The sequence below is a fragment of the Phyllostomus discolor genome, chromosome 3 (assembly GCF_004126475.2).
Source record: "Phyllostomus discolor isolate MPI-MPIP mPhyDis1 chromosome 3, mPhyDis1.pri.v3, whole genome shotgun sequence".
Lineage (NCBI taxonomy): Eukaryota > Metazoa > Chordata > Mammalia > Chiroptera > Phyllostomidae > Phyllostomus > Phyllostomus discolor.
In genome coordinates, this window is record NC_040905.2 from 212775456 (window position 1) to 212799569 (window position 24114).

Consider the following 24114-nt stretch of genomic DNA (forward strand, 5'->3'; position numbering starts at 1 on the left):
CGGAAAAGTAAATACAATAAATAGATGGGACTTCCGGGGGGCGAGGGGAGCGCTCTCCAAACGCAATCAGCCAAAAAGGCCTGAGTGCTTCCTCCCCAGCCACCGGATTCATCAGCATAATGGCTGGGACTCAGGTCCAAGGAGCCCGGGTTAGCGCTTTTGTCTCGGGTGCCAGCGCCTAAGCCCCTGCGGGGCAGGAATGTGGCCCCAGCCAGCCTGGGGACACCCGACACCCAGCTGGCCTGGCTGCTCTGTGGACACGGGCCCCAGCTCTGTGGGCTTGGCCAGGGCTCCCGCCGCTGGGATCCACTCTTGACCAAGGCCGCAGGGCCTCTCTCCTTCCGGTCTGTGCCGCCGTCTGCAGCCGACGGCGCGAGGGGCCTGGCGCCCGGTGGAAAAGCCTGGACGGTCTGTGACCTGCTTGTGTGGCAATGTCGTCCCGCTCGATGGCACCTCAGCTGCAAGGCACCACCACGGACCCCCCTGGGTTCACTGCTGAGCGCTCACAACGCCCGAGGCACCGTGCCTGCCCCATGGGTGGCCGTGTCCTCACTCCGGGGGCAGATCCAAGGCTCAGAGCCCCCAGAGAGGCCGTGGGAGGGGAGCCGGCCCAGAGCCCAGAAGCCTCTGCTCCCCCACCCCTCCGGCGGCCCCTAGGGAAAGGCCACCCAGAAGGTCACTTCCCACCACGATCCCAGGGCCGCTGTCAGCGCCCGACCACACCTTCGGGGGCTCCGGCCCTGCCGTCCGGCTTCGCTCTTCATTCCTGCAGAGACTTCTAGACACTCTAGACCAGGAGCCAGCGCGTCTGTGGGTGGTGGAAACCAGTGGGGGGGTGGGTCCGCCATCTGGCTGGGAGCAAGTCCCTCCAAAACGCAGACCTCGGTCCTCTGACTCAGAGACGCAGTTTACTAACCAAGCAGGCCTCACGCTGCGCTCAACGTTCTACAAGCTGCCCTGGCTGGTGTGGCTCAGTGGATTGAGCTCAGGGCTGTGAACCAAAGGGTTGCAGGTTCGATTCCCAGTCAGGGCACCTGCCTGGGTTGTGGGCCAGGTCCCCAGTCGGGGGGCACGCAAGATACAACCACACACTGATGTTTCTCTCCCTCTCTTTCTCCCTCCTTTCCCCTCTCTCTAAGAATAAATAAATACAATAAAAAATAAACAGAGTTCTAGAAGCTGGAGCCAATGTCCACACCACACGGGCCAGGCTCTGCCACAACAAGGCCCCTCGGCCCCTCGGCACCCCCAGCCCAGGCCGCCCACTTGGCTCTGGCTAAGCAAAGGCGGCGGGAGCCCAGCCCACGCCTCCTCCTCAGCCACTCACTCGGGACCCGCAGAGTGACCTGGAGCAGAGCCGGGAGCACCAGCCCTTTCATCAGGAAAGGTTTAATTTATCGGCGGTGCGGAGTCACAAATCACAGGCCTGCAGATTTACCGCCTGCGGGCGCGGGGCTGACCACGGAGAGAAGGCGGCATTCCCACGCTCGACTCCCTCCTTTAATAAAGTTGAAAATGTAGCCCACGCCCCTCCTGCACCTGCCGCGGGCGGCACGGCGCAGGGAGCTCCGGGAGTGGGGAGCGGGACTGCCTGCCCTCCAGCCCCCGGAGGCCTCCCGGGCCATCCTCGAGGGAGGCCAGGATTTGGGTGGTCGCAGCTTGTGAGCCTCGGCAGCGGGGGGAGGCGGTCCCGGATGGGGGCTGGGCTGGACACGGGCCGGGGCTCCCCGAGCCTCATGCCTGTGGGCTGCCCTCCGGTTCACCCCGACAATGATCTCCCCAGCTCAGAGAGGAAGCCCAGACCGGTGGGTCCTCCTAAGGCCTCCTGTCTGGGGAAGACAATACCTCCTTGGAGAAAAGCTAATCCTGCCCCGTCCGGCCTTAATCCCCCCTCAGGAAATGCCGGCTCCCCAAGGCCAGGCCCCCCGGGGGCCTGCACCGCCCCCCCGGGGCCAGCCGTGGCCTTGCTTGTTGGGGCGTGGCTCCCCGCAGGGACCGTGTGAGGTCAGACCTGGATCTGAGCCCTGGGGAGGCCTCCAGGCACAGAGGCCAGGGCCCGGAATCCAAGAGTCTCCTGGGGTCGGGCGTGGACCCTCTCCAGTTACATCTGGGGAAACTGAGGCCCGAGGGGAAGGGGTCCACTCCACCTCAGGGGCAGGCGAGCAACCACAGGCAGCGCCAGCCCCTCCAACAGACACTCGGACCAGACCGGTGGAGGTGACCTGCCAGTGTCCCCCCAGAGACCCTCTGAGGCCCTGGGCCTGGCCTCCTGGCCCGTGCCCCCCATCCCCCCGGTCCCTCCCGGGGCCCCCCCAGGGCCTGGGAGCCTGGCTCCTGTCTGCCGTCCGTCTGGGAGACGTGCTCCTCTTGCCTCGGACTCAGACCCCGTGACGAGCCCATTTCTACCCAGCCGGGGGTCACCCCACCCACCCCCACCCACCCAGCAGTATATCCTTGAGAGTTCGTGTGTTATGACGACCCTCAGGGGGTCCCTTTGCCCTTCGCCAGTCACCCGAGGATGGGGGCGCAGGGTAAAGAGCCTTCCTCAGCAGGGAGACCAGAGGAGTCACCGTGAAGCCCAAGGTCAAGGGGAGGCAGCCGTGAGGTGGGTGTGTGCTCCTGTGCACACACAGGCACGAGTGAGTGAGTGCGCATGCTCGCAGGAGCCTGGCCTGGTCTGGAGGTGCCAGCACACCACACCTGTACCCCAAGGCTCCCCTCCTGGGGGTATCCCTTCCGTCCCCCGGGGTGGAGACAACGGGGGAGCCCCTGCCCTGGCTCCGCCGGCTGCCTGCTGGCTGCTCGGGCCCTGCAGACTGGCCCCCCTGGGCTCCGCACCCTCCTCCCCAGGCTCCCCTCAACCCGCCCCCCCCACACCAGCGGCCTCTCTCCCTCCCGCTCAGGACCACCCACTAGTCCGGCCCTGCCTCACGGCCCCGAGCACTCTCCTCGATGTCTTTCTCATAAGGAGTTTTAAATTATAAGCCTAAATGAGGTCTATAAATTTGACTTCATAAAATCCCACGCACATCATTTCCAGCTGAAAAGGCTCTCTGAGAAATATTCCCCGGGACCCCCTGCGTCCCCTCGGCAATATACCATCTACCCTGATATTAAAATGGCAGGTGTTCTATAAATCCTGTGTCATTAGTGCGCCGCATCGATCCCCCCGCGCCCGCGGCCCGGGAGGAGCCGCGTGCGAATATCAGTCTATTCGATTGAGATTCATGCCCTATTTGAGGGTCAAAGAGCGGGACCCCGTGAGCTTGAACTTCTATCAGCCTAAAGCTGATCAATACTTGGAGATATATCGGAGGCCGGCCGCACACAGATTAAGTGGCCATAAATACGAGGTGATGGAGGCAGGGGACTGGGGGCCACGCTGCCTGACCAGCCAGGGTCTGGAGCTCTCCCCGGGGCACCCCCCCCCCCCCATAGCAGGGAGGTCGCCCGAGGTGCTGGACCTGGTTCGAGAATAAGTGGGTGTGGTGCCAAGATGCAGGGCGGGGAAGCTGCTACCCTCTGCCCCTCCCTGACCCCTCGGGAAGTGGGGGGCGCTGGGGAGCCTAGAAAACAGCTGAGATCACGGCCCTGGCCCAGAGACACCGTCCACAGAGCCAGCGGGGCCCAGCAAGCAGCTGCAGGCAGGGCACAGCGGGGGGCGGGGGCGCAGCTGTCTTTGTAAGGTTGTCAAAGGACAGGGCCTCTCGCCTGGTCCTGGTTGGGGGCCTCTGAGGGTGTCTTGCGGTGGGTCTGACCGCTTCTTGCCCAGGGGTGCTCCCGAGGGGTCCCCCTTGGCCAGCTCGCCCACCTGGGGCCCTCCCCATCCTGACTGGGATTCCAGCTCATTCCGTCTGGACCCCGGCACCCCTGAAGCAGCCCAGGACCACACCCCTCGTCCCTGCGAGGCCCCCAGCTGGGCAATATGGTGCACCCAGTGTTTCTAAGTGCCGACTGCAGCCCAGGCCACGGAAAAGTCTGCCAAAGCCAGCCCCGGGCCCTGGGGACATGCCTGTGTTTGTGTGAAGGGCGTATGGGGTCAGCTCGCTGCACCCGAGGGGTCACGCGAACCCCGCCCCTCCCTGGAGCCGGCGGGCCCCCAGCTCTGCAGACATTTGTAAGGCGAGGAGCCCTTGCTCGGCCCCTGTGGTGGGGTCACCACCGGGAAGACCCCACGCCTCCCCCGCCCACCCCCTCATATGTCACCGCTCGCCCCAGCACGACGCCTGGACCACTAATGCATACGTGTCTGTGAGGTTATTAGGGAGATAAATAATTTGAACTCCGGCCTTTTACCTTTTCCCCCCGGTGGGCGGGCCGCCCCCACCCACCGATGGCCCCCCTGGAGGAGCAACCTCCTCAGGGGCGTCTGGCAGCTGGCCGGGCCGTGCGCAGAGCCACGTAAATAGAATTTCTCTGTGGAGACGAGGAGTAGGAATATGAACATTTAACCCGAGCGGATGTCATTTAACTTTGCATTATTTATCGGGGACACAAATCCGTTCTAATATTGGAGGCTTTGGGAGAGCCAGGGACAGGGTCGCCGTGGCCTTCGGGGACAGAAGGGGGTGGCTGGAGGCTTGCTCCTACCTCTCAGCCGACAGAACCTGGTGGCAGAGTCAGGGACAGGCTGGGTAGAGTGCTCAGGGCGGCAGGGGGACCGGAGCTGCGGAATCTGCTACCCAGGACAGCCTGGTAACAAGGCCAGGCCGGCTGGGGTGGGCGAGGCGGGCATCACAGCCAGGAGGGCCGAGGGCCCATGGGTCCCCTGGAGGATGCACCGGTCCCCCTGCAGCTGCCTCAGGCCTGCGGGCTGGCTCATTCAGGACTGGCACAAAGCAAGGACTCAAGTGCCCAAGCCCAGGGCCTGGGTGGGCCTGCTGGTGGGCTGGCCTCGGGCGAGGAAGCTGAGACTCCGCCCCCCCGCCCCCGCCCCCGCCCAGGGGGATTAGTGCCGGGGCCCTGCCCCCCACTGTCTGCTGGTTCTGGAGGCCACAGCTGGGAGTCAGGATTTTGGTGGCGCTAGTGTCAGGGGAAACCTGTTCCAGGCTGCCGTCCCTGGTGGCCCAGGCCACAGAAGCCTTTGTCACCCCCGGTGTTGCCCTGGTCTCTGGGTCCAAATTTCCTTCTTCCCATAAGGACAGTATGTGGTGGGGCCAGGCCCACCCAGGCCCAGTCTGGCCTCATCTTAACTGACTATACCTGCAAAGGCCTTGTTTCCAAACAGGGCCCCAGTCACAGGTCTGGGGGTGAGGGCTTGAGCATCTTTTGGGGGACACAATTCCACCCACAACAGGAAAGGAGGGGTGGGGTAGGAGGGGGTCTGTCGTCTCATACCCAGGGGACACTTGGAGACAACAAGCCCTGGCTGGTGTGGCTCAGTGAACTAAGTACCAGCCTGCAAACCAAAGGGTCGCTAGTTCGATTCCCAGTCAGGACACACGCCTGGATTACAGGGGTAGGTCCCAGTGGGGGGGTGCATGAGAGGCAACCACACATTGACGTTTCTCTCCCTCTTCCTCCCTCCCTTCCCTTCTGTCTAAAAATAAATGAATAAAATCTTTAAAAAAGATTGGACCATGCAAATTTAATTTGATGAATATCAATATTCTGTACTCTTGAAATTTTTTTTTCAGAGGAAAGATTATTCAGCATAATTACTTTGGTTTCTCAGCTCCTCAATTAATTCAAATCTCTAGTTGTTGTTTTTTTTTTAGGACTTATTTCATTGGGTTTAGAGAGAGAGGAAGGGAGAGACAGAAATCGACACAAATGTGAGGGAGAACCGCGGACTGACCGGGTCGGGACACACCCCAACGGGGGTCCGCCCCCGCAGCGTTTTGGCTGGACGACCCTCCACCCTAACCAGCCGCACGGGCCAGCGCTCATTTGCTCAGTGTCAAGTTTAATGTGCAAATGCGATTCTGTTAGGGAGCTCAGAAAATTCTAAAAAGAACGTTAGAGACCTTTTACAACTGAATTAGGTTTCGTCAAATACTGAACCCCCACTAACAACCTTCATGTGTTGTTTCATCAGCCCCGTCCTCGGGCCTGAGAAACCACAAGCCCCACTCGGGTGTGTGCGTGTCATTCTCCGTCCCAGAGGGCGCGGGAGACGCCCACGGGCAGACACAGAAGCCCCCCCCTTGTCTCCAGGCCGTGGCTTCACCAAGCGGCCGGGAGCCCCGAGAGCTTCCGTTGCTCTAGTTAAACACCGCGCTGCTGGAACCCACGCTGGCTGAGCACCGACCACGCAAGTCTTTTCACGAAGACGGGGCCCCCCAACGCGGCGAGCGCCCCGAACCTTAGAGCTGAGGCGCAGACCCACTCCCACCCCTCCTGCCACGAGGCCCCGGTCCGAGTGGGCCTGGGAGGGGCGCTGCAGGGGGCTTCCCGCAGTTCTGTGCTGGACCTGCCCTCTGTCACTGCTGTCCCCCTGCTCCTACCCTCCGGCCCCCCGACTGCTGGGCGGACCTCAGAGTGGTCCCGACACCAGGCCCAGGCTGGTGGAGGACTCAGACTGTCAGAATTTTACTGTGGCTGCCCGGGTGCTGGGGACATGCTGTCCCCATGGGAACAGGAAGCAAGGGACAGCAGGGCCCCCTCTGGCTGGCTCAGCTCCAGCACCGCCCCCCACAGCCGCCCCCCTGAACCTGGGCCCATTAACCCCTCTCATGGCTGGTGACGGGGGACACTCAGGAGGAGACAGTTTCGCTGACAAATTCCTCAGAGGTTTTGTCAAAAGACAGTGACAGGAGGCGGGTCTGGCCAGGCCTCTTGGGGATGGGGGGCCCTGCCCTCCTAGACCCTCTCGGAGCGCCTCGCACCCGCCCCTTTGGCCCATGCACAAAGGGCCAGATGGACTCCCCGAAAGGCCAGATGCAGGGGTGGGGACGCACGCCCCCACACCGCACCGGGCCAGAGGAGCGACCAAGACCAACAGTGGAAAAGGCTGCCACGGGCCCCCAGGACGAGGGTGGTGGAAGTTGGGGGGCCCCGGGGCCTGGAGGAGGACCACACAGCAGAGGAAAGCGGGGTTCTCCCCCGGCTCTGTCCGTCTTCACAGCCAGGACTCTGTCGAGGGTCCTGTCTTCCTCATGTTCACACGCCACTGGGCTCGTTGGCTTTAGAGAGAGAAGAAGGGGGAGCGAGACAGAAACACCAACTGGCTGCCTCCCCTGAGCATCAGGTCCGGGGATCGCACGTGAGACCCAGGTGTGTGCCCTGGCCAGGGATGGAATTCATAACCTCCTGATTTACGGGGCGATGCTCCAGTTAACTGGGCCACCTGGCCGGGGTGGCCCCCTTCTAAGCCCCCTCGGCAGCCTTGGGAACCCCGGCCCACGAGCCTTGAGCCTCGGACCTGCAGGTCTTGCTGGGGCCCCAGCCACAGCACCGACGTCATTTCTCTCCAGCTCTCCAGGTGCACCACCTCGAAAAAAACCCAACTTTATTTTTTTTGTGTTTTTTTTAAAGATTTATTTATTTATTTTTAGAGAGGGAAGGGAGGGAGAAAGAGAGAGAGAGAGAAACATCAATGTGCGGTTGCTGGGGGCCGTGGCCTGCAACCCAGGCATGTGCCCTGGCTGGGAATTGAACCTGCGACGCTTTGGTTTGCAGCCCACGCTCAATCCACTGAGCTACGCCAGCCAGGGAAAACACCCAATTTTAAAGATGAGCGCTGAACGCCAGGCACCTTGCTGAGCGGGAGCTCCGTGGTCAAAGTTTGAGAGACCCCAGAGCTGGGAGGAGGGCGCTAGGGGTGGAGTGGGGGCCACAAAGGTGACCTCAGACCCCCACGCTGGGCTCAGAGCCCACAGAGACAGAGGGGATGGAGAGGGGACAAGAGTGGCCGTGGTGTAGGACAGGCTCCAGGGAGCGGGGTGGGGGCAGCCCCTGATGTTTCCTGTGGTTGGGGAGATGGCCCAGGAAAGGGTGGAGGGCCCTGGGCCCAGCGTGGGGGGTGGGGCAGGGAGGCAGGGCAAGCGATGCCCCAGTGGTCCTGACAGCCCAGGGAGCAGCCCCCCCTGAAGCTGGGAGCAGGCACAGACACCCCCAGAGCCCACAAAATCCATAGGAGGGGCGCACTGTCCAGCCAGACCCCAGCTAAGGCATCTCGGGAGGGACATGTGGCAACCCAGGAAACGGCCAGTGTGACACTGAAGTGAACGACAGGGTCCCAGAGCAGCGGGGTGCACGATGCACCTGCACCCCGGTCAGAGGCCCGCGACTACGGGCACCCAGAAGGCTTCCATGGGGGCCTTCCCGTGTGAGGAGGGGGTCTGCGTTTTCCAAATTTCCCACCAGGAGCATACTATGCTTTTGTACCGAGAAATGAGCCACGCCCATTGGCTGGGGGAAATGGATGGGCAGGGAGTGGGGGCGGGGGGAGGGTGCCCAGGGCAGGAGGACCCGGGGCCTCGCACACCTGCAGGCAGCACCCACCGGCACCCGCCCAGCCCTGGGGGTGACATCATCTCCCCGCCTGGTGGGTTCCGCGCCTGCATATTTCAGCCCCTGACAGCCACCCGGCCACCGGCCGGCTCCTCCCTCCTCCCATGCCCGGTGTCACCTGAAGGACTGGGGGACAGCTCCGCCCCCTGAGTTACGGCCCAGCCTGCGGAGCCAAGGCCGCCATAAACCTTCCTGCGGACCCGCGTCTGGGCCGCAGCCGCCCTCGGCACCCCGCCCGCCCCCACCTCATTGTAACTAATGGGACACTTAGTTTAATGAGCAGACTTTGCATAACAGGCCTTGCTAATTAAATTTTAAACCTTGTCATTCTAAAGATTAGCTGGAGCTCTGAACAAAGCATTTGTCAGGGGCCTGGAGCTGCCGCCCCACGCCCCACCCCGCTGGGTCTCCAGGGAGAGCCACAGAGAGGCCTCCGGCAGCCGAAAAGGAATCTTCCGGAAGGGCTCAGAGGCCCTCAGCCCTAGGTCCCCGGGTACCCCGGGAACTACAGGGCCACTGCCCTGAGGAGACTGAGATGCTAAGGGACGCCCCCACCCCACCCCTGGGTGCCAGGACCTGGGGGCCCCGTGGCTGGGTCCCTCCTCCCGAGCCGACAACACCGGCCTCCTCTCTGGGGAACAGACAGCACCGATTGCGGTCCTTCCCGGTCCCTCGGCCCCACTCCCGCCTCCCCGCTGCCTGCCGTCGGGAGGGGCCGAGCCCTGCAGCTCCGAGCCCTGCCCGCCCAGCCCCTCACCCCGCACCCCCACCCCGCACCCCCACCCCGTCCTCCAGGAAGGCCCCGCCCCCTGCTCGGCGGTGGTGCGGTCTCTGGGCGGCTGGCCCGACCCTGGCTGCAGCCCCGACCGCCTCCAGCCCTGCTCCCCGAGCAAAGAAAGGGAGTGGGCGGTGCCTGTGAGAGCGCGTGTGTCACCGTGTCAGCCGGGAACCTCTGGGGCCTCGACCTCTGACCTTTCCGGAGGTCAAACAAGGCTGGTGGTAAGGGTGGGCTGGCCTGGGGACAATGGCCAGGGGGTCCTGTAGAGCTTTTGCCTGAGGGACGGGACAGAGTGTCACTTTGTAAACGAGCGTCTAGCGGGGGACCAGCAGTCCGGGACTGGAAATGCCCCACCCTGCTGCGCGGGTGGGCGGGGCCTGGGCGGGGCCTCCCAAGCCCAGACTCCCTGTCCAGACACGGAGGGGGGGGGGCGGCCCTTTCTGGTCGCACCCATTCCTGTCACTGGCTCACAGGGAGGACACCAGGCCAGCTGTTCTCAGTTGGGGAGGGGGCCTCTGCTACCAGCCCCCACCCCTGGCAGGTTAGGGCCACAGCCGCTGGACCCTGTCCCTCAGGTCCAGGGCCAGCTGCTGGACAGACCCCGTGTGCCCCACACAGAGTGGCCCCCAGGGACCTTGGGGAGAGGGCAGCATCCGGACTGAGTGGGAGTTGTCCCCCCAGCCCGGGGCCCTGGCCCCCAAAGCTGTCCTTCATCTCACGACTTCCTGTCTGACCTTCTGGGGAGGGGTGAGCGGTGCCCCCCCTTTCCAAAATGCAGGTGAAGACGCACCTGCCGTGGAGCGAACCGTGTTCACGTGGACCAGGCGCCAGGGTCCCCCGTCTCTGGTCCTAAAGCATCTTCCTCACCTCAGCAGACGCCCTGAGGCCGCGGGCAGCCCCTCCCCACCCACCTCCGCAGGTCGGCCGCATCTGGGCGATTCACCTAAATAAGGGAGGCATTCTCGGTGGTGTCTGCAGCCGGCTTCTTCCTCCTGGCGGCCTGCTCAGGCTGCCGGTGTGTCCATGCTGTCGGTGCATGGGCACACAACTCCGTCCGTGGCCGTGGCAACCACAGTGTGGATGCACGGAGTTTTTAATTTGTGTATTAATGCCTGGGCCTGGGGGACGTTTCTGTATGGCTCTTGTCGGTGCCAGTGTGAGGCCGTCGGAGCTCCTTTGGGTGCGCATCGGGGGGTGGGATTGCTGAGGCCCAGGGTTCCAGCCTCTCCACCAGGGGCGTGGTGGCCGGGGGAGGAAAAACCGGCCACTGCAGGTGCTGAGTGACTGCCAGGGCCCATGGCCAGAGACCTCGGGTGTGGGGACTGGACAATGGCCTCCTTCCCCGCCCTCAGGACGGTCGCCAGCCAGCGGATGATGCCCCGTTGGGCCAGCACCCTGCCCCTGGGCCCCGCTGGGCCCCTGCCCACCCACGCACCCACCATGGGGCACGGGGCAGAGGGGCAGCAACCAGCTCTGATGCCGGCTGGGTTCCCCGTCCCTGGCACCGGGGTCAGAGGTCCCTGCAGAGCCACTGAGGACAGCAGGCCCCCAGGACCTCAGCACGAAAGCAGGGTTCCCTGCGAGTGAGGAAGGGTGCCCCAGCCCAGCCCGCCCTCCCTGCCTCGGGACAAGGCACGGCTGACCCTACCCAGGGCCTGAGGCCCAGGGGCGTCCTGGCCTCTGCTACGATGGACAGGGGGCCCCCCACAAGGACCCTCCCCAACCGCCACGGTTCACGGGCCCTTGCCCTGGGAGAGCGTGGGAAGGGTGTGCTTGCGAGTGAGAGCTGGGTGTGCACCCGTGACGGGGACGGTGGTGAGTGTGCACGCGTGTGAGTGTGCCAGCGTGCGCTCCCGTGCTGCCCCGAGCCCAGGCGCCCGAGTCTCCAGGGCCTGGAGGCCCTGGTGGGTCCTGCCTGCTCTGGGTCAGGGGCTCGGCCCGCAGACCCCAAAGAAGGTGCTTCAGGTGCCGCTGCAGGTGGGCTGAGCCCCTGGCCCTGCCCGTTCCGGCTCTCCCGCAGGTACCCGGAGAAGGAGGTTGTGCCCCCTGCCCTTCGCCAGCTGGAGAGGTGGAGCGACTTGCCTGCGGTCACACCGCCACAGGGAACCACGGCGGAGTCCACGCCCGGGCCTGCCCTCCTCCCTCCTCCTGGGTGCCTGGCTCAGTGGCTCCTCCGTGACAGCCAGGCAGGGCCCAGCGGGGAGCCCCGGGCGTCCCCACCCCAGAGATGAGTCTGTGTCTAGCGGGGAACCCTCCTCCCCACTCACCTGTCACATCCAGCAACCTGGCTGAGCCCACTTACCTGGACCTCTCTCGGGGACCCGAGGCAAGGAGGGGCGGAAGGCCGTGTGAGTGTGTGTATGTGTGAGTGTGTGTGAGTGTGAGTGAGAGTGTGCCTGGGGGCCAGCCAGCCCCCAGGGACACCCCCACCCCCGCTCGCACCTGCTCCCAGGCCCAGCGCAGGTGCACCGCAGACTCCGGGCCGCCGCTTGCGGTTTTTCTCCCGGGTTCGGCCCTGGGCTCCTGCCGCCCGGCACCCCCCGACCGCTGCTCTGGAATGCCGGGAGGGAGGGGCCCGGTGGTGGTCGGGAGGAGACATGTTTATGGTAAAAAATGAACCTCTCGGCCTCGGCTCCAGCAGGGTGGGGGGCCGTCCCCGCGGTCGGGCGAGCAGACGGATGGCGGTTCCACTTATGAAGTCGCCGCGTGCCCATTAATTAGGGGGGAGGGGGCGCTCCCACCCCGCGCACCTCGCCCACCGCCAAAAGCTTGTCAACATCTCCTGCGAAGAATGAAAATGTAAATAACTTTCAGATTATTCAATGTCACCAAGGTGTGGAAAAGGTCGCACCGCCGGGTGCTATTTATCTCGTTGCGGATTTAAAGAGCTTTTTTTCTATTAAATTTCTTAAAATTAATGTTTTATGTTGCTCAGAGTAATTTGAACAATTATGGGCTTAAAGAATTGATCGTCACAGCCCCTGGGATGTCGCTTCCGGGCTGACTCCTCAGAAACCCGGTGATTTATGGTCTTGCTCCTCAACCAGGCGGGTCCCGGGGGTTTGGACCCCACCCCCTCCGGTCCCGGTCTGGGGGGACAGTCCCCAGACGCACGAGAACGCGGCGGGTCTGTGTCAGATGGTGGAGGGAGGTGAGGCGGGGCAGCGGGGAGTGTCCCCGGGTCTCGGGGAGAGAGACGCACTGTCTCCAGCTTGGGAGGGTCCTTTGTGAGCGAAGCTGAGAGAAGAGACGAGAGGCCCTTTTCCACTAGAAGGGGAGCCGTCGAAGCGCCGTTGGTGCTGTTCCGTGCTGGCGCTCGCCGAAGCAATGCAACCGCCGGCTGGAGAGTTCACGAGCCCCGAGGCCCCGGACACACCGAAAGAGGCTGGCGAGCCCGCCAGGGTGCCCCCACCCGGAGCCCAGCGGGCCTGCGGCTCGTCCGCCCCCCACCCCCGCCCCGGCCTCCCGCCCGGAGGAGCGGGAACACAGGGGCAAAATGCCAGTGGCGTCCGCCCCGCACAGCCCCCCGCCCCCCGCCCACCGGCTCGGCAGCGTCCTTCCCTGCTCAGCCCCCTCACCGCCACCGGTGGCGGCTGCCCGTGCAGCCCGGCGGCGCGGGGCAACCCAGGGCCCCGCCATAAGACGGGTCCCCTCCTGAGCGGACCCCGCTCCGCAGGGACGGCCCCCTCCCACCAGGCCCCAATCACAGGCCGCGGTTCGTCCCACGGGACAGAGGGCACTAAGAGCCCTGCTCTCTCGGGGGACACTCTGTCGGGCTAACGGGGTTCATCGTGGAAAACGGGTGGTCTCCACTGATCCCTCCAGAAGGGGACCCGCAACAACGGGCGTGGGCCTTCTCCTTCCCTTCCCTTCCCTCTGAGACCCCGGGCCTGCAGGCAGCCGGCCCCTCGGCCCAAGGCCCTCTCCCCCTCTCCGCCCGAGGTCTGCCGCACCTGCCCCTGCGCCGGGGGACTCGGACTCTCCCTGAGTGCCTGGCTTTTCGGGGGCCTAGGTCTGCCAGGCTGGGCGGGACCCCAGGGTGGAGTCTGCGTGACCCCGAGTTGCTCAGCCGGGGAGACCGAGGCTGGGAAGCGCAGCAGCGAGCAGTGACTGGGTGTGTCCCTCGAGGCCCCATCTGCCAGGCCCCGTGCGCTCGGTGGCGGGCCGGGGCCAGGCCGACTCGGGGTCACCGCCGCGCCGCAGCTGCTGCCGGTGGGGCGGGAACCGCGAGCCGCTCCGAGGCCCCTCGGGGACACTTAGCACTTTATTAACCTGTCAGGGCTGCCAGGCAGGTCCCGGGGGGCCGGGGGGCGAGGCCGAGGATTTATGATCCCCCCGGGGGCTGCCCAACAGGCACCAACTGCCCTCGGCGGCCTGAACCCCCTGCATCCCAGGCCCATCGGGAGTCCCACCAGGCTGCCCCGCTTTCCCTCCCTCGGGCTCCGGTCCCCCCAGGAGGAGAACAAGGCCACCACCCAAGGCCACCACCACCTCAGGACCCGCCCCACTTGCCACTGCCCAGGTCCCTGGCCTTCGGGCCCCACGCCCCAGAGCCCCCAAGACACCTCAGCCTCCGGCCTCCACGCCGTTGCTCACAGTGCCCCCAGTGTACCCCACATCTCCTTGAGGTTCCCCTCCCAGCCACCCCCCTTCCAGGCTGCACCCACGCCTCTGCCCCAGGTGCCAAGGGGCCTTGTGGATGAGGGGGCTGCCCGTGGTGGTCCCCACCCCACCCAGGTACCATGTCTCCAGGTCCTGGGGAGCAGTTGGCCTATGGGTGCGTGGGACTGGGGGCAGCCTGACCAAAGCCCCCCCCCCGGCCGTCTGGCAAAGGGGACCCCTGGGGAGCGCCTGCTCTTCCTTCTCGGTGTGGGGCCCCTTTCTCCTTGACCGGGGCCTGGCCTCCCACCCACCCCAGTGCCCAGCTGCCCGGCGGGGGCCCCTGGAGAGGCTCACATCATGGATGCCTACGTGACCCCTTCCAGAGGGCTGTCACCACTGCCTCCACAGGGCAAAAGAGGGTTCACCTGCCCAGGGGCACCCAGAAAGTGAGCAGACGGCTGGGACTGGCATCCAGGTTGGAAAGACCCCGCCCGAAGAGCCTGCGCAGGCACCCGCCCCCACCAGCCACGCCGGCGTTCCGTCCCGCCAGGGTGCCCGCTCCAGGCTGCGGGCTGTGCTGTCCCTCGCCCCCGCCCCTGCCTCTCCCGGGGACCGGCGGAGGCCCCGGCCCCTCCCCCCAGGGGTGGCCCAGTCTGCTCTCCTACACCTCCTAACAGTGCTGGGAAGTTTGGCCAAGATCCAGGGACAAAGGGGCCCCAATTCACACCAGGTGACATCCCCGGCGAGGAGCCAGCAGCTTCTCCAACGCGGCCGCCCAGCTTTGAAAGAACCGGCTCGGCCCTCCCCCACCCCCAACCCGCCTGCGCCACCCCCACCCGCGCCCCAGCCTCACTGAAGGCCCGGACCTTCCAACGACAGCAACTGACAAATTTATTGAAAGTCTTGGAAAAAGCTGATAGTCAGAGAATAAATAAAAGACACAGGACGTTCACAGACCCAACAGGTAGCTGGGGACACAGGTTCGAAGGAATGACTGGGACACGGGCGCGCCAGCCGGTGTGTCTGGGACCTCGGCAGGCAGCAGGAGGGGGCAGGGTGGGCTCCGAGGAGCCCCGCCCCCAGCCTCCCATGGCTGTGGTCCAGCCCGCGGCAGTTACAGGCAGCTGGGGGGCGGAGGTGGGGGGGTGGGGGCGGGGGGCTGTTTGGCAACGGAAATGGGTGGGCTGGGCGTGGCCTGGAGGGGGAGGGGCTGGAACTCAGGCTGCGCGGGGAGGGAGCTGCGCCTGGGCTGCGAAGACCGATCCCGAGACCGGGGCGCCCGCGGGGATCCCGTCGACTCCACAGGGTGGTGGAGTCGAGCCAGAACCAGAACAACCAGGGCCCCGTGCCCCGGCGCGGAGGGGCGAGGAGGCTCCTGGGGAAGGCAGGGCTGGCGGCAGGGAGGCTCCCGGAGGGCGCAGAAAGGACACAAATGTGCGCTCCCCCTGCCCCACTGCCACTTCCTGCCTGGACAGGGGAGGCCCGTCTCTGACCCAGAGTGGGGGCCGGAGCGCGGCGCAGCTCGGGCAGACAGAACCGGAGAAATGAAAGTGTGGCCTGCAGTCTTTTTTCAATGTTAGAGGCTAAAGCTTCTTCCCACCGGGCTGGACCGGGCCGGGGGGGAAGGGGCTCCAGGGAGTGCCTGGCCTGGGCGGGGCGGGGCGGGGTGGGAGAGGAATCCGCCTGCAAAACAAGGCTTGCTGGGCGGCCTCCAGGCAGCCGGCCCTGCGTCCCCGGGGGAGCGGGCGAGATTGTCCCTGCTCCCGGGTGAGCCTGTCGGCCCGGAGCTGCACAGAACCCCCCCCCCCCGGACATCATCTTGTCCCCCGCTGTGGCACCTGCTCCTCCCGGAGGTCCAAGGCTCCGGGGAAGGGGAGAGAGCAGCTCCAGGCCACCCAGCCAGGGGCGGCTCCGGGGGCCAGACCCTTCAAGTCCGGTGCTCAGCGGGGCCGGCGCCTAGGTCAGAACTGGGCGTGGTCCACCTCGTCCAGCCAGGAGGCGGGGCTGGCGGGGAAGTCGGGGTAGCCCCCGCTGCTCCCGGTGGACAGGTCGGAGCTGGGGCCGTTCCCTGTCAGCACCCTCATGGGCGGAGGCCCGCCCGGGGCCCCCGCGGGTACAAGGCCCAGGCTGGCATCGGGGTACACCAAGCTGGAAAGGAGGGGCTGGGGCCCGGGGAGGCCCTGCAGGGCCGCCGGGGACGGGGGCACGCCGTAGGGGCTGCCGGGGCGGAGCTCTCGGTAGGGTTCCGGACCCGCCAGGCCTCCGTGCTCCAGCGGGAAGCTGCCCGGGGCCCCCGAGGGCCGGCCCAAGGCCGGGGTGGGCTCCCCCAGGCTGCCGTAGAGACCGTTGGCAGGGCCCATTTCCGCCATGGGGGGCTCTTCTGCAACGGAAGCGGAGAGTGCCGGTCAGTGCCTGCCTCCCCCACCTCGGGCTGCCGTCGGGGCCCCTCCTGCAGGGTGACCTCCACCCCAGCGTTCCTTCAGCTCAGTCCCACCCAGTGTCTCAGGCGGGGGGACGCCCCCTCCCCCCCACCGTGGGATAGTGCCAGGGACAGTCTAGCGGACCCGGGGCTCCAGGACAAGCCCCAAAGCTGCCTTGGGGGTGCGGCACAGACACCCCCCACCCCCCTGTTGCAGACCAGTGGCTGGAGGCCCAGAGAGGCTGACTGAGGCCCCTGAGGTCACGAGGCAGCCAAAGAGAGAATCCCTGGACAGACAACGAGGGGCGAGGTGGGGCCCTGGTGCAGGAGAAGGAGACCTCCGGGCCCCACAGGGAAGGGTAGAGCCCCCAGCAGCAAGCGGCCAGAAGCTTTAGTCCTTTACCCCAGAGTGGGCCGCCCACATTCCTAAAGATCATTGCAAGGGCGGGGAGCCAGAGAGGGGGGCTGGGCCCTCCCCCACAGGCAAGCCTGCGGAAGGGTGGGGTCACAGGGTTTCTGGCCCCCTCCAGGGGCGGAGCAACCCACAGGGCTCTGGGATGGGGGACAAGGGTCTACAAATAAAATTTTAAAGTAAGGCCCTGGCTGGTGTGGCTCAGGGGATTGAGTGCCGAAAGGGTCACCGGTTCAATTCCCAGTCAGGGCAGGTGGCTGGGCCGGGTCCCCAGGATGGGCACTCCAGAGGCAGCCACACACTTACGTTTCTCTCCCTCTTTCTCCCTTACCTTCTCTTTTAAAATAAATAAATAAAATCTTTTAAAAAAAAACTTGAGCCCTGGCTGGCGTAGCTCAGTGGATTGAGCACGGGCTGTGAACCAAAGCATCACAGGTTCGATTCCCAGTCAGGGTACATGCCTGGGTTGCAGGCCACAGCCCCCAGCAACCGCACATTGATGTTTCTCTGTCTTTCTCTTTCTCCCTCCATTCCCTCTCTAAAAATAAATAAAATATTTTTTAAAATTCTTAAAAAAAGAATATTAAAAATTTTTTTTTAATTTTAAATAAGGCCGAAGGGGCCACTGACTAGGAAATTCAGATCCCTCCGCTCCCTGCGACCAGCAAACCGAGCGCCCTTCGGGACCCCGGGCGGCGGCTCTCCGCGACGCGGGAGCTCCCCCTGCGCCGCGGGCCGCGGCCGCGCCTGCCCCGCCCGTACCGGTGAAGGAGACCTCGGCGTCGCTGTCCTGCCCCTCCTCCTGGACGCTGTCCTTGTCGGACTTGGAGCCGCCGCGCGCGCGCTTCATGCTGCGGAAGTACTGGCCCCAGCGCTGCCGGCCCGCGTCCTTCTTGAGTCTCTTCTCCTTGGCCCGGCGGTTCTGGAACCACACCTGGGGGGGGGGGGAGGTGCCGGTGAGCGGTGGCAGGGCGGCCGAGCCCCGCGGGGTGGCCGCGGCGGCGCGGGGCGCTGACCTGCACGACGCGCATGTCCAGGCCGGTCTCGGACGAGAGCTGCTCGCGCACGTGGCGCGCCGGCTTGGGCGACGTGTTGTAGGCGCTCTTGAGCGTCTCCAGCTGCTTGGCCGTGATGGTCGTGCGCGGCCGCTTGGCCGTGGCCTCAGCCTCTGCACCGCGGGGGAGCCGTGAGGCTGGGCCTGCCGCTCCCGCCGCCCAGCGCTCCGGCCCCCTCCGGGTGCGCGACGTCGGGGCCCCTCGTGCGTACCCCCCAGAGACCGACCGCCCCCCCTGGGGGGACAGTGGGGCCTCGCGGGTCGCGCGCGCGCTGGGAGCCAGGGAGAAAACGGGGGTGGAGGCGTCTGGTCTGGACGCTGGGCTGCTCCGCGGCTTTGATGAGGAACCCGCGGCCCCGGACCGCAGGCGCCTCCGGCCTCGACCGCCCACGGGCAAGTGCCCTTTCCCTCTCCCCTTTGTTCTAAGCGCCTGGGTAGGGCCGGCTTTTCACAGTCGAGGATTTAGGGACACAATTAAGAGGAGGGCTGATAATTCGCAAATTCAGATCAGCCTCTATGCTCCCGCTCCCGAGCGAGGCGGCCGCTGAGACCCCAGACCCCGGGTCCCCAGAGCTCTCGGGTCTGAGAGTTGCTCCCACCAGGGCTCCAGCTCCGAGCGTGGGGGTGGGAGTGCCCTTGCCACCCCACCCGAGGGAAGGCGCTCAAATTCGCGCCCCATGGTGAGCGCCTCGCGGAGGGCCCAGGCGGCAAGGATCCCTCCGCGCTCCATCTGGACCGGCCTTAGCGCCCCCCTTGGCGGACGAGGAAGGGGCGCCAAGACCTGCCCCGTGACTGTCGCCCCCTCCGGCTGACCTCGCTGCTTGGCCGTCTCGTAGTCCGCCTTGCACACCAGCCGGCTGTCCTCCATGAGGTAGAACTCGTCGCCCGTGGCCAGCTGCCGCTTGCACACGACGCAGGCGAAGCAGTGCAGGTGGTACACGAAGTCCTGGGCGCGGCGCACCACCTGGGTGGGCGGGATGCCCAGCTGGCACGCGGCGCACTTGGTCCCGAAGCGCCTGCGGGACGCACAAGGCGCGGCTCAGCGCGGCGCCGGCGGCTCCTTCGCCCCGAGCGGGAGCGGGAGCTTCCAGCGCGCGCCGCGCAGGCCTGTTCCGGGAGAGAGCGAGGGAGACTCGCGGTTTCTGCCCGAGGTCACCCGCCCTGCGGCGGCCCAGGCTAAGCGCACGGAGTACCGAGAGGCGACCGCGGGGTCCTGAGGAGCACAGAGCCCTCAGCGGCGCCAGGAAGGTGAATCCCCACCGGGAAAGCGCCCCCACTCCCAGGAGCACGAAGGGCAAAAACAAGGCCAAAACTAAGGGGGAGTAAGCCCAGCAGAGTTCTGCAGACACGGGGCTATCTTTTTAAGCGACTTCCACTTTTCACAAAATTAAGTGTGTAAGGAAATAACGTGCTCATGTGCGAGCCATGTCCAGCCACTCACGGAGAGGCCCCGGGGTGCCCTGCCTGGGTGACCAGTCTCCCGGGGCTCCCGGCTTGGCTGACTCGGGGAGTCGGGGCCCCGGGCGACGGCGCCGCCCCCCCGCCCGCCCCCGCAGCCACCCGGCTCACTTGAAGAAGTCCTCCTTGCAGTACACGCTCTCCCCGCGGCTGAAGCAGCGCTCGGCCAGCGGCGTGTGGCAGTCGCTGCACTTGAGGCACTTGCTGTGCCAGTGCCGGTCCAGCGCCTTGAGGATGAAGCGGTCCAGGATGTGCTGGTCGCAGCCGGCGCACAGCGGGATCTCTGCGGGGCAGGGCGGGGGGCACCGCCGCCGTCAGGGGCACCGACCGCCCAGAGCGGGAAGTGCCCGTCCCCTTCCCACCCCGGCCCCGGGGGACGCAGGGAGACCCCTGGCCCTGTGCACAGCCCCTTCCGCCGGGCTCCCCCAGCGCAGGGAGTGACGGCGCCGGAGCCCGCGGCCAGCCAGCTGCGGAAACTCGGCGGAACGGAAGTGGGTTTAGAAGTGCGCCCGTGAGCGGGAAGGCGCCCGGGCCAGCCCATGGGACACATGCGGCTCCTTTCCCCGGGGTTCCCGTGCGAAGGAAAGGTGCACGCTGAGCTCCGATGCAAACTGCACCCCGGAGCTCTCTGCGCGTGGGGTGGGAAGATGGGTGGGTGGTCACCAGCACCTGCAGGCCGGGTGCGCGTGTGTGTCGTGGGGCCCCCAGCCCCCAGTCACCCTCACTGCTTTGCACAATTGAGCTTCCCGGTGGTGAGAAAGAGACTCCTTGTGCCGTCCAGCCCCACCGCCCCGTCTGAGTCCCGGCAAGGCAAAAACCGACACCCTCCCCATCTCCGGCAGCCACAGGGGCCGTGTGAGGGGGCTGGACAGACGGGCCCACTGTCCTCAGGCTCAAGCATGGGTGCCGAGCGCTCAGCCACATCACTCCAACGGCCGGCCAGCGGCTCCTCTGCAGGCCTCTGGGGAACCCGGCTGGCGAGACTCAGGGGTGGCCTGCGGGAGCGCTGGGCGTCCGTGGGGGGCTTTTCAGGGTGCTCATGGGGTGAGGACTCCCCGTTAATTCAGACAGATCTCCCAGAGAGAAGAGCGCCACGCACAGCAGCTGGAACTTGCACGAACGTTGCACCCACCTTGCCATGCTCACCTGGCGGCTGCCCCCCCCCAGGCCCCTCTGGCTGCTGGCCGGTGGGCAGCAGGTGGGAGGACGGGAGCGGGGCCTCACTGGGGCCGGAGAACCGACCGACCTCTCTCCGGCAGCAGCGGGAGCCCCGCAAGGGACGCGGTCCCGCGTCGGGCAAAACTCCGGCCCCAGGAACAGAGCCCGGGGGTCTGCTGGGCGCCCCCCGCCCTCATTGTGGGGGGCGATGGCAGAGCGGCGAGGGCGCCTCGCGTAGCGCTCGTGGCTGGCCAGGCCCTCGCAGCGCGATTCAGCACCGCGGCCCGGACAGCGCCCGGCCGCGCTGGCCGCGCTGTCCTCGCAACCCGCGTCGGGCAAAAGCCACCCCCGCCGCACCCCTCGCTCGCTCGAGCTCCCCGCAGAACCCTGGCGACCCGGGTCTTACGCTGCATGGCGACTCCAGCCGCGGCGGAGCTCCCACCCTCGGCGCTGGCGGGGGCCCCGCAGAGCCGCGGACCCTCCGGCCCGCTGCAGGCCGGCTCTCCTGAGCTGGCGCCTGCAATCCCGCCTTCCCTCCCTCCCCCCACCCACCGCCCTCCCACCCCTTCCTCACAGCCCCTGCGGCCAACCCCTCCCAGGAACCGTCGGAAAATAAATAAATAAATAAGTAGGGAAGGATGAGACCCCACAGCCGGGTCGTGACTCCTTTCCCACCTGCCCTGTCCCGCGGGTCCCCTCGGCGGCACCAGGCTGCCTCCGGCTCCACCCCGCGGGCTCCGCCAGCCCAGAAGTCCTTTGAGAATGGTCCCAAATCTCCGGGAGCCAAAGCTCTGGGGGCGAGGCTGGTGCCACTGGGAAGTTGGGGTCTTGGCTGTGGAAGGAAGGGTCCAGAGGACCAGCCCAGGGCGGGCCCACGGCAGGTGCGTGGGGTGCAGGTGCCGAGACCCCAACTAGAGGCGATCCACAAATGCGGGCCAGCTCCACCCTGGCCCCCGCACGGGACTCTCTTCCCAGGACAGCGCGGAGGGGCTAGATGGGGGCTATCCTCCTGGGGATCCTCCTTCCCCGTGGTCACTGGGCCCCATGAGCGCTGCGTGCGCTCTTCTCCCGACCAGGCAGAGGTTTTCCGCAGCCCGTCCCGGAGTCGGAGGGCTCCCGGCGGGAACCGCGCCACGCCATGACCGCGCACTCCACAGCGCAGCTCCAGAGGCCCCGACGCAAACTTGCTGCCCGAGCGCCTAGGCGCGGACGAGCTGGGGCCCCGAAAACGTTCCCGCCCCGGTCCCGTAGGTCCTGTGCTCAGGCCCGGAAAGGAGCAGAGCCCTCCGGGTCTCCACCGTGTCCGGCGCGGCCGCTCCGCGGAGCACCCACCTCGGCGCAAGTCCTCCCTCCGCGCCAGCAGCGCCAGCAGTAGGTCGCCGCTCGCCGGCTCCCGGCCCGGGCCCAGCTCCCCGCGAGCCTCCATGGGTCCCGCCGACCGGCGCTACCGAAATCCGGCCCCGAACTTTTTCGGGGCCCAGCGAGCCTATGGCCTCAGCGGTCCCCGTCGGCGTCCGAGCGACTCCCAGCGCTGCTGGGCGCTGCGCCCGTGGGCCGCCCGGGGGCCCGGAGCCTCTGCCCGCGCGGAGGGCGGAGCGGCCGGGGGCGGGGCCGCGGCGCGGGGCGGGGCTGGGGGTCGCTGAGCCTCGCCGTCCCCGGCGTCCGCGGACTCTGAGCGCCTTTGCGCGGGGACCCGTTGTGCCCAGACGCCACCCCGAGTGCCGGCCGGAGGCCTGGGAAGGTCAGAGGAGGAGCCGGGCCAGGGCTGCCCGTGGGCTCTATCCCGGGGCCGCGCAGCTTCCAGCCCCTGCGCTGCGGGCGCGGGCTGCGGCCTGCGGCCTGAACTCCGACGCGGGTGCGCGCGCAGGCTGGGGGTCTGGGCAGGAGGGTCAGGGAGGGAGCCGGGTCCTATGGCCGCTGAGGCTCAGGCTCAAGAGCTGGACCCGGAAGGCTTGGTGACGACGCCTGGTCCGCACGAACGCCACCGAGACCCAGAGAGGGTGAGTGTGGCGCCCGAGGGCTGGAGGAGCCAGAGCTGACCTCAGACAGATCTCCTGGCTCTGAGCCGCGTTTGGGCCTCCCTGCTGGACCTGCTGGCCGAGTGGGCGCCGGGGGGCAGGGCGGGGTCCTCCACCTGGACCGACGGCCAAGGCACCAGCGGGGGAAACCCGGGACTCGTCCTCACTTCCCTCCACCCTCAGCCCCGGGTCTGCAGAGAAGGCAGCTCCTGCACCTGGCTTTCCAGCATTCCGCCCCAGTCCGAACAGGTGGGCCTGCGGGAGCTCACCTGTCCGCCATGGATGGAGAGCCGGCCCCCCTCAGCCCCCCTCCCAGTAGCTTTTCTGGCTCACAGGCCGGCGCCAGCCACCTGCAGCCACCGCGGTCAGGACACAGCGGTGCGGCCCCTCGCAGTGTGGGGCTTGGAGAGGGCGGGGTCCCAGGAAGGGCAAGGGGGTGAGAGGTCGAAGCCCTCCTCCCCGCCCCTCCACCTGGGGGTCTTCCCCCCACTTCTCCTGGCCTCCAGGCGCCAGGTCTGGGGCTTCTCGGTGTTGACCAGAGGCCCCTGCGGCCACCCCACAGCCCTTCATTTCCCCGTCACCTCACAGGGTGCCCGGCACCCAGGGGACGGGACTTGGGCGACGGAGCCCTGGAGCCCAGCGGGTGCCGGCTGCTGTGTGCCGGCTGCTGCAGAGGGAGGCCTGCCCAGGAGGGGCGGCGTGTGGACTGGGGAAGGCTCGGGGTGGGGTGGCGGCCCCAGGCGCCGGAGCTCCGGGTCTGGCTGGCCCACCAACAGTGCCTCCGTGACTCCCCGAACGCCCATGGCCAGCGAATGGCCTTTGGGGAGGGCGGTCCAGGCTGGGCTCTGTGGGAGCCAAGGGCTGTGGGTCTCTGGGGGAACTTGACACCTCCGATCCGTACCACCCCTCGGTCCAGCAGTGCCTGAGAGGCCCCTGCTGTTCTGGGGCGCTGGGTCTGGGTCCCCAAACCACTCAGGGACCGTGGCTGGAAGTTCCGGGCCCGCCACCCCTGGCCTCCCTCACCCGTGCCCCGTCCCCCCTGGCCTTCCGAGGTCTGGTCTCTGAGACGTTCCTTCCCTCTCTGCTCTCCGGCTGTGCCCCTTAATCCCAGGCATCCCTCCGCCTGCCTCCGCGGTCTCTCCCCTCGGGGCCTTCCTGCTCGGGCTGGAGGCCGGGGCTCTTACCCCGAGTCCCGCTGAAGCTGCAGACAGCCGCGGCCGAGGGGGCACCGGGCCTGTCTAGGTCCTGCTCCGTCTCCAGTAGCATCGCTGCCACCTGGCCGGGGCAGGGCCCCGACCCGCCCTCCTCCTGCGCGATCCCCCTGCGGGTGTGGGGCAGCCCGAGGCGGGCGTCCACTTCTGAGCCGCCCACGGTTCTCCCCGCGGGCCAGCCCGGGAGCCGGGCGCTGTCCGAGGTGCTGAAGGAGGCCCTCGCGCGGCTGCCCGACTCCTCTCCCTCTAGCTCCCCCCTCTCTCCTCCTGCCCCCCACCACCCCGCCGCCCGCCGTGCCCTGCCCCGCCTCTCCGCCTTCCCCCACCTTCCCCCGCCCACCCCCCCCAGGTCCCCTGTTTCTCGGCCCGCCTCCCCCGCCACCAGGCAAGGGATTCGCTGCAAGCGGGTGCTCCACCCGGCTGCTCCCGCACAGCCTTCTGGAAGGCAGCTACCAGGCCGCCGGCGGTGGCAGCCCCTCCAGCTCCCTCCGCCTCCAGCCCAGGCCCCCGCCGGGCCCTGGCTGCGGGTGTGGCTCAGAGGTGGCCGACT

At 66.9% G+C, this 24114-nt stretch overlaps 1 protein-coding gene across 2 annotated transcripts; it reads right to left on the reverse strand.

Moving 5' to 3' along the window:
• Positions 1–14898: 14898 nt before the first annotated feature.
• On the reverse strand, positions 14899–23719 carry LHX3 (LIM homeobox 3). Of its 2 annotated transcripts, none has more exons than XM_028528605.2 (6): positions 23538–23719; positions 19289–19460; positions 18533–18735; positions 17682–17833; positions 17428–17599; positions 14899–16214 (listed from the first exon to the last, which is right to left on the reverse strand). In XM_028528605.2, the coding sequence occupies exons 1-6, from the start codon at positions 23617–23619 to the stop codon at positions 15796–15798; spliced, it is 1200 nt and encodes a 399-aa protein (XP_028384406.1). In that variant the 5' UTR covers positions 23620–23719; the 3' UTR covers positions 14899–15795. The 2 variants fall into 2 exon arrangements, with proteins under 2 accessions (XP_028384406.1, XP_028384399.1); XM_028528598.2 differs by lacking the exon at positions 23538–23719 and adding an exon at positions 21668–21908.
• Positions 23720–24114: the final 395 nt, after the last annotated feature.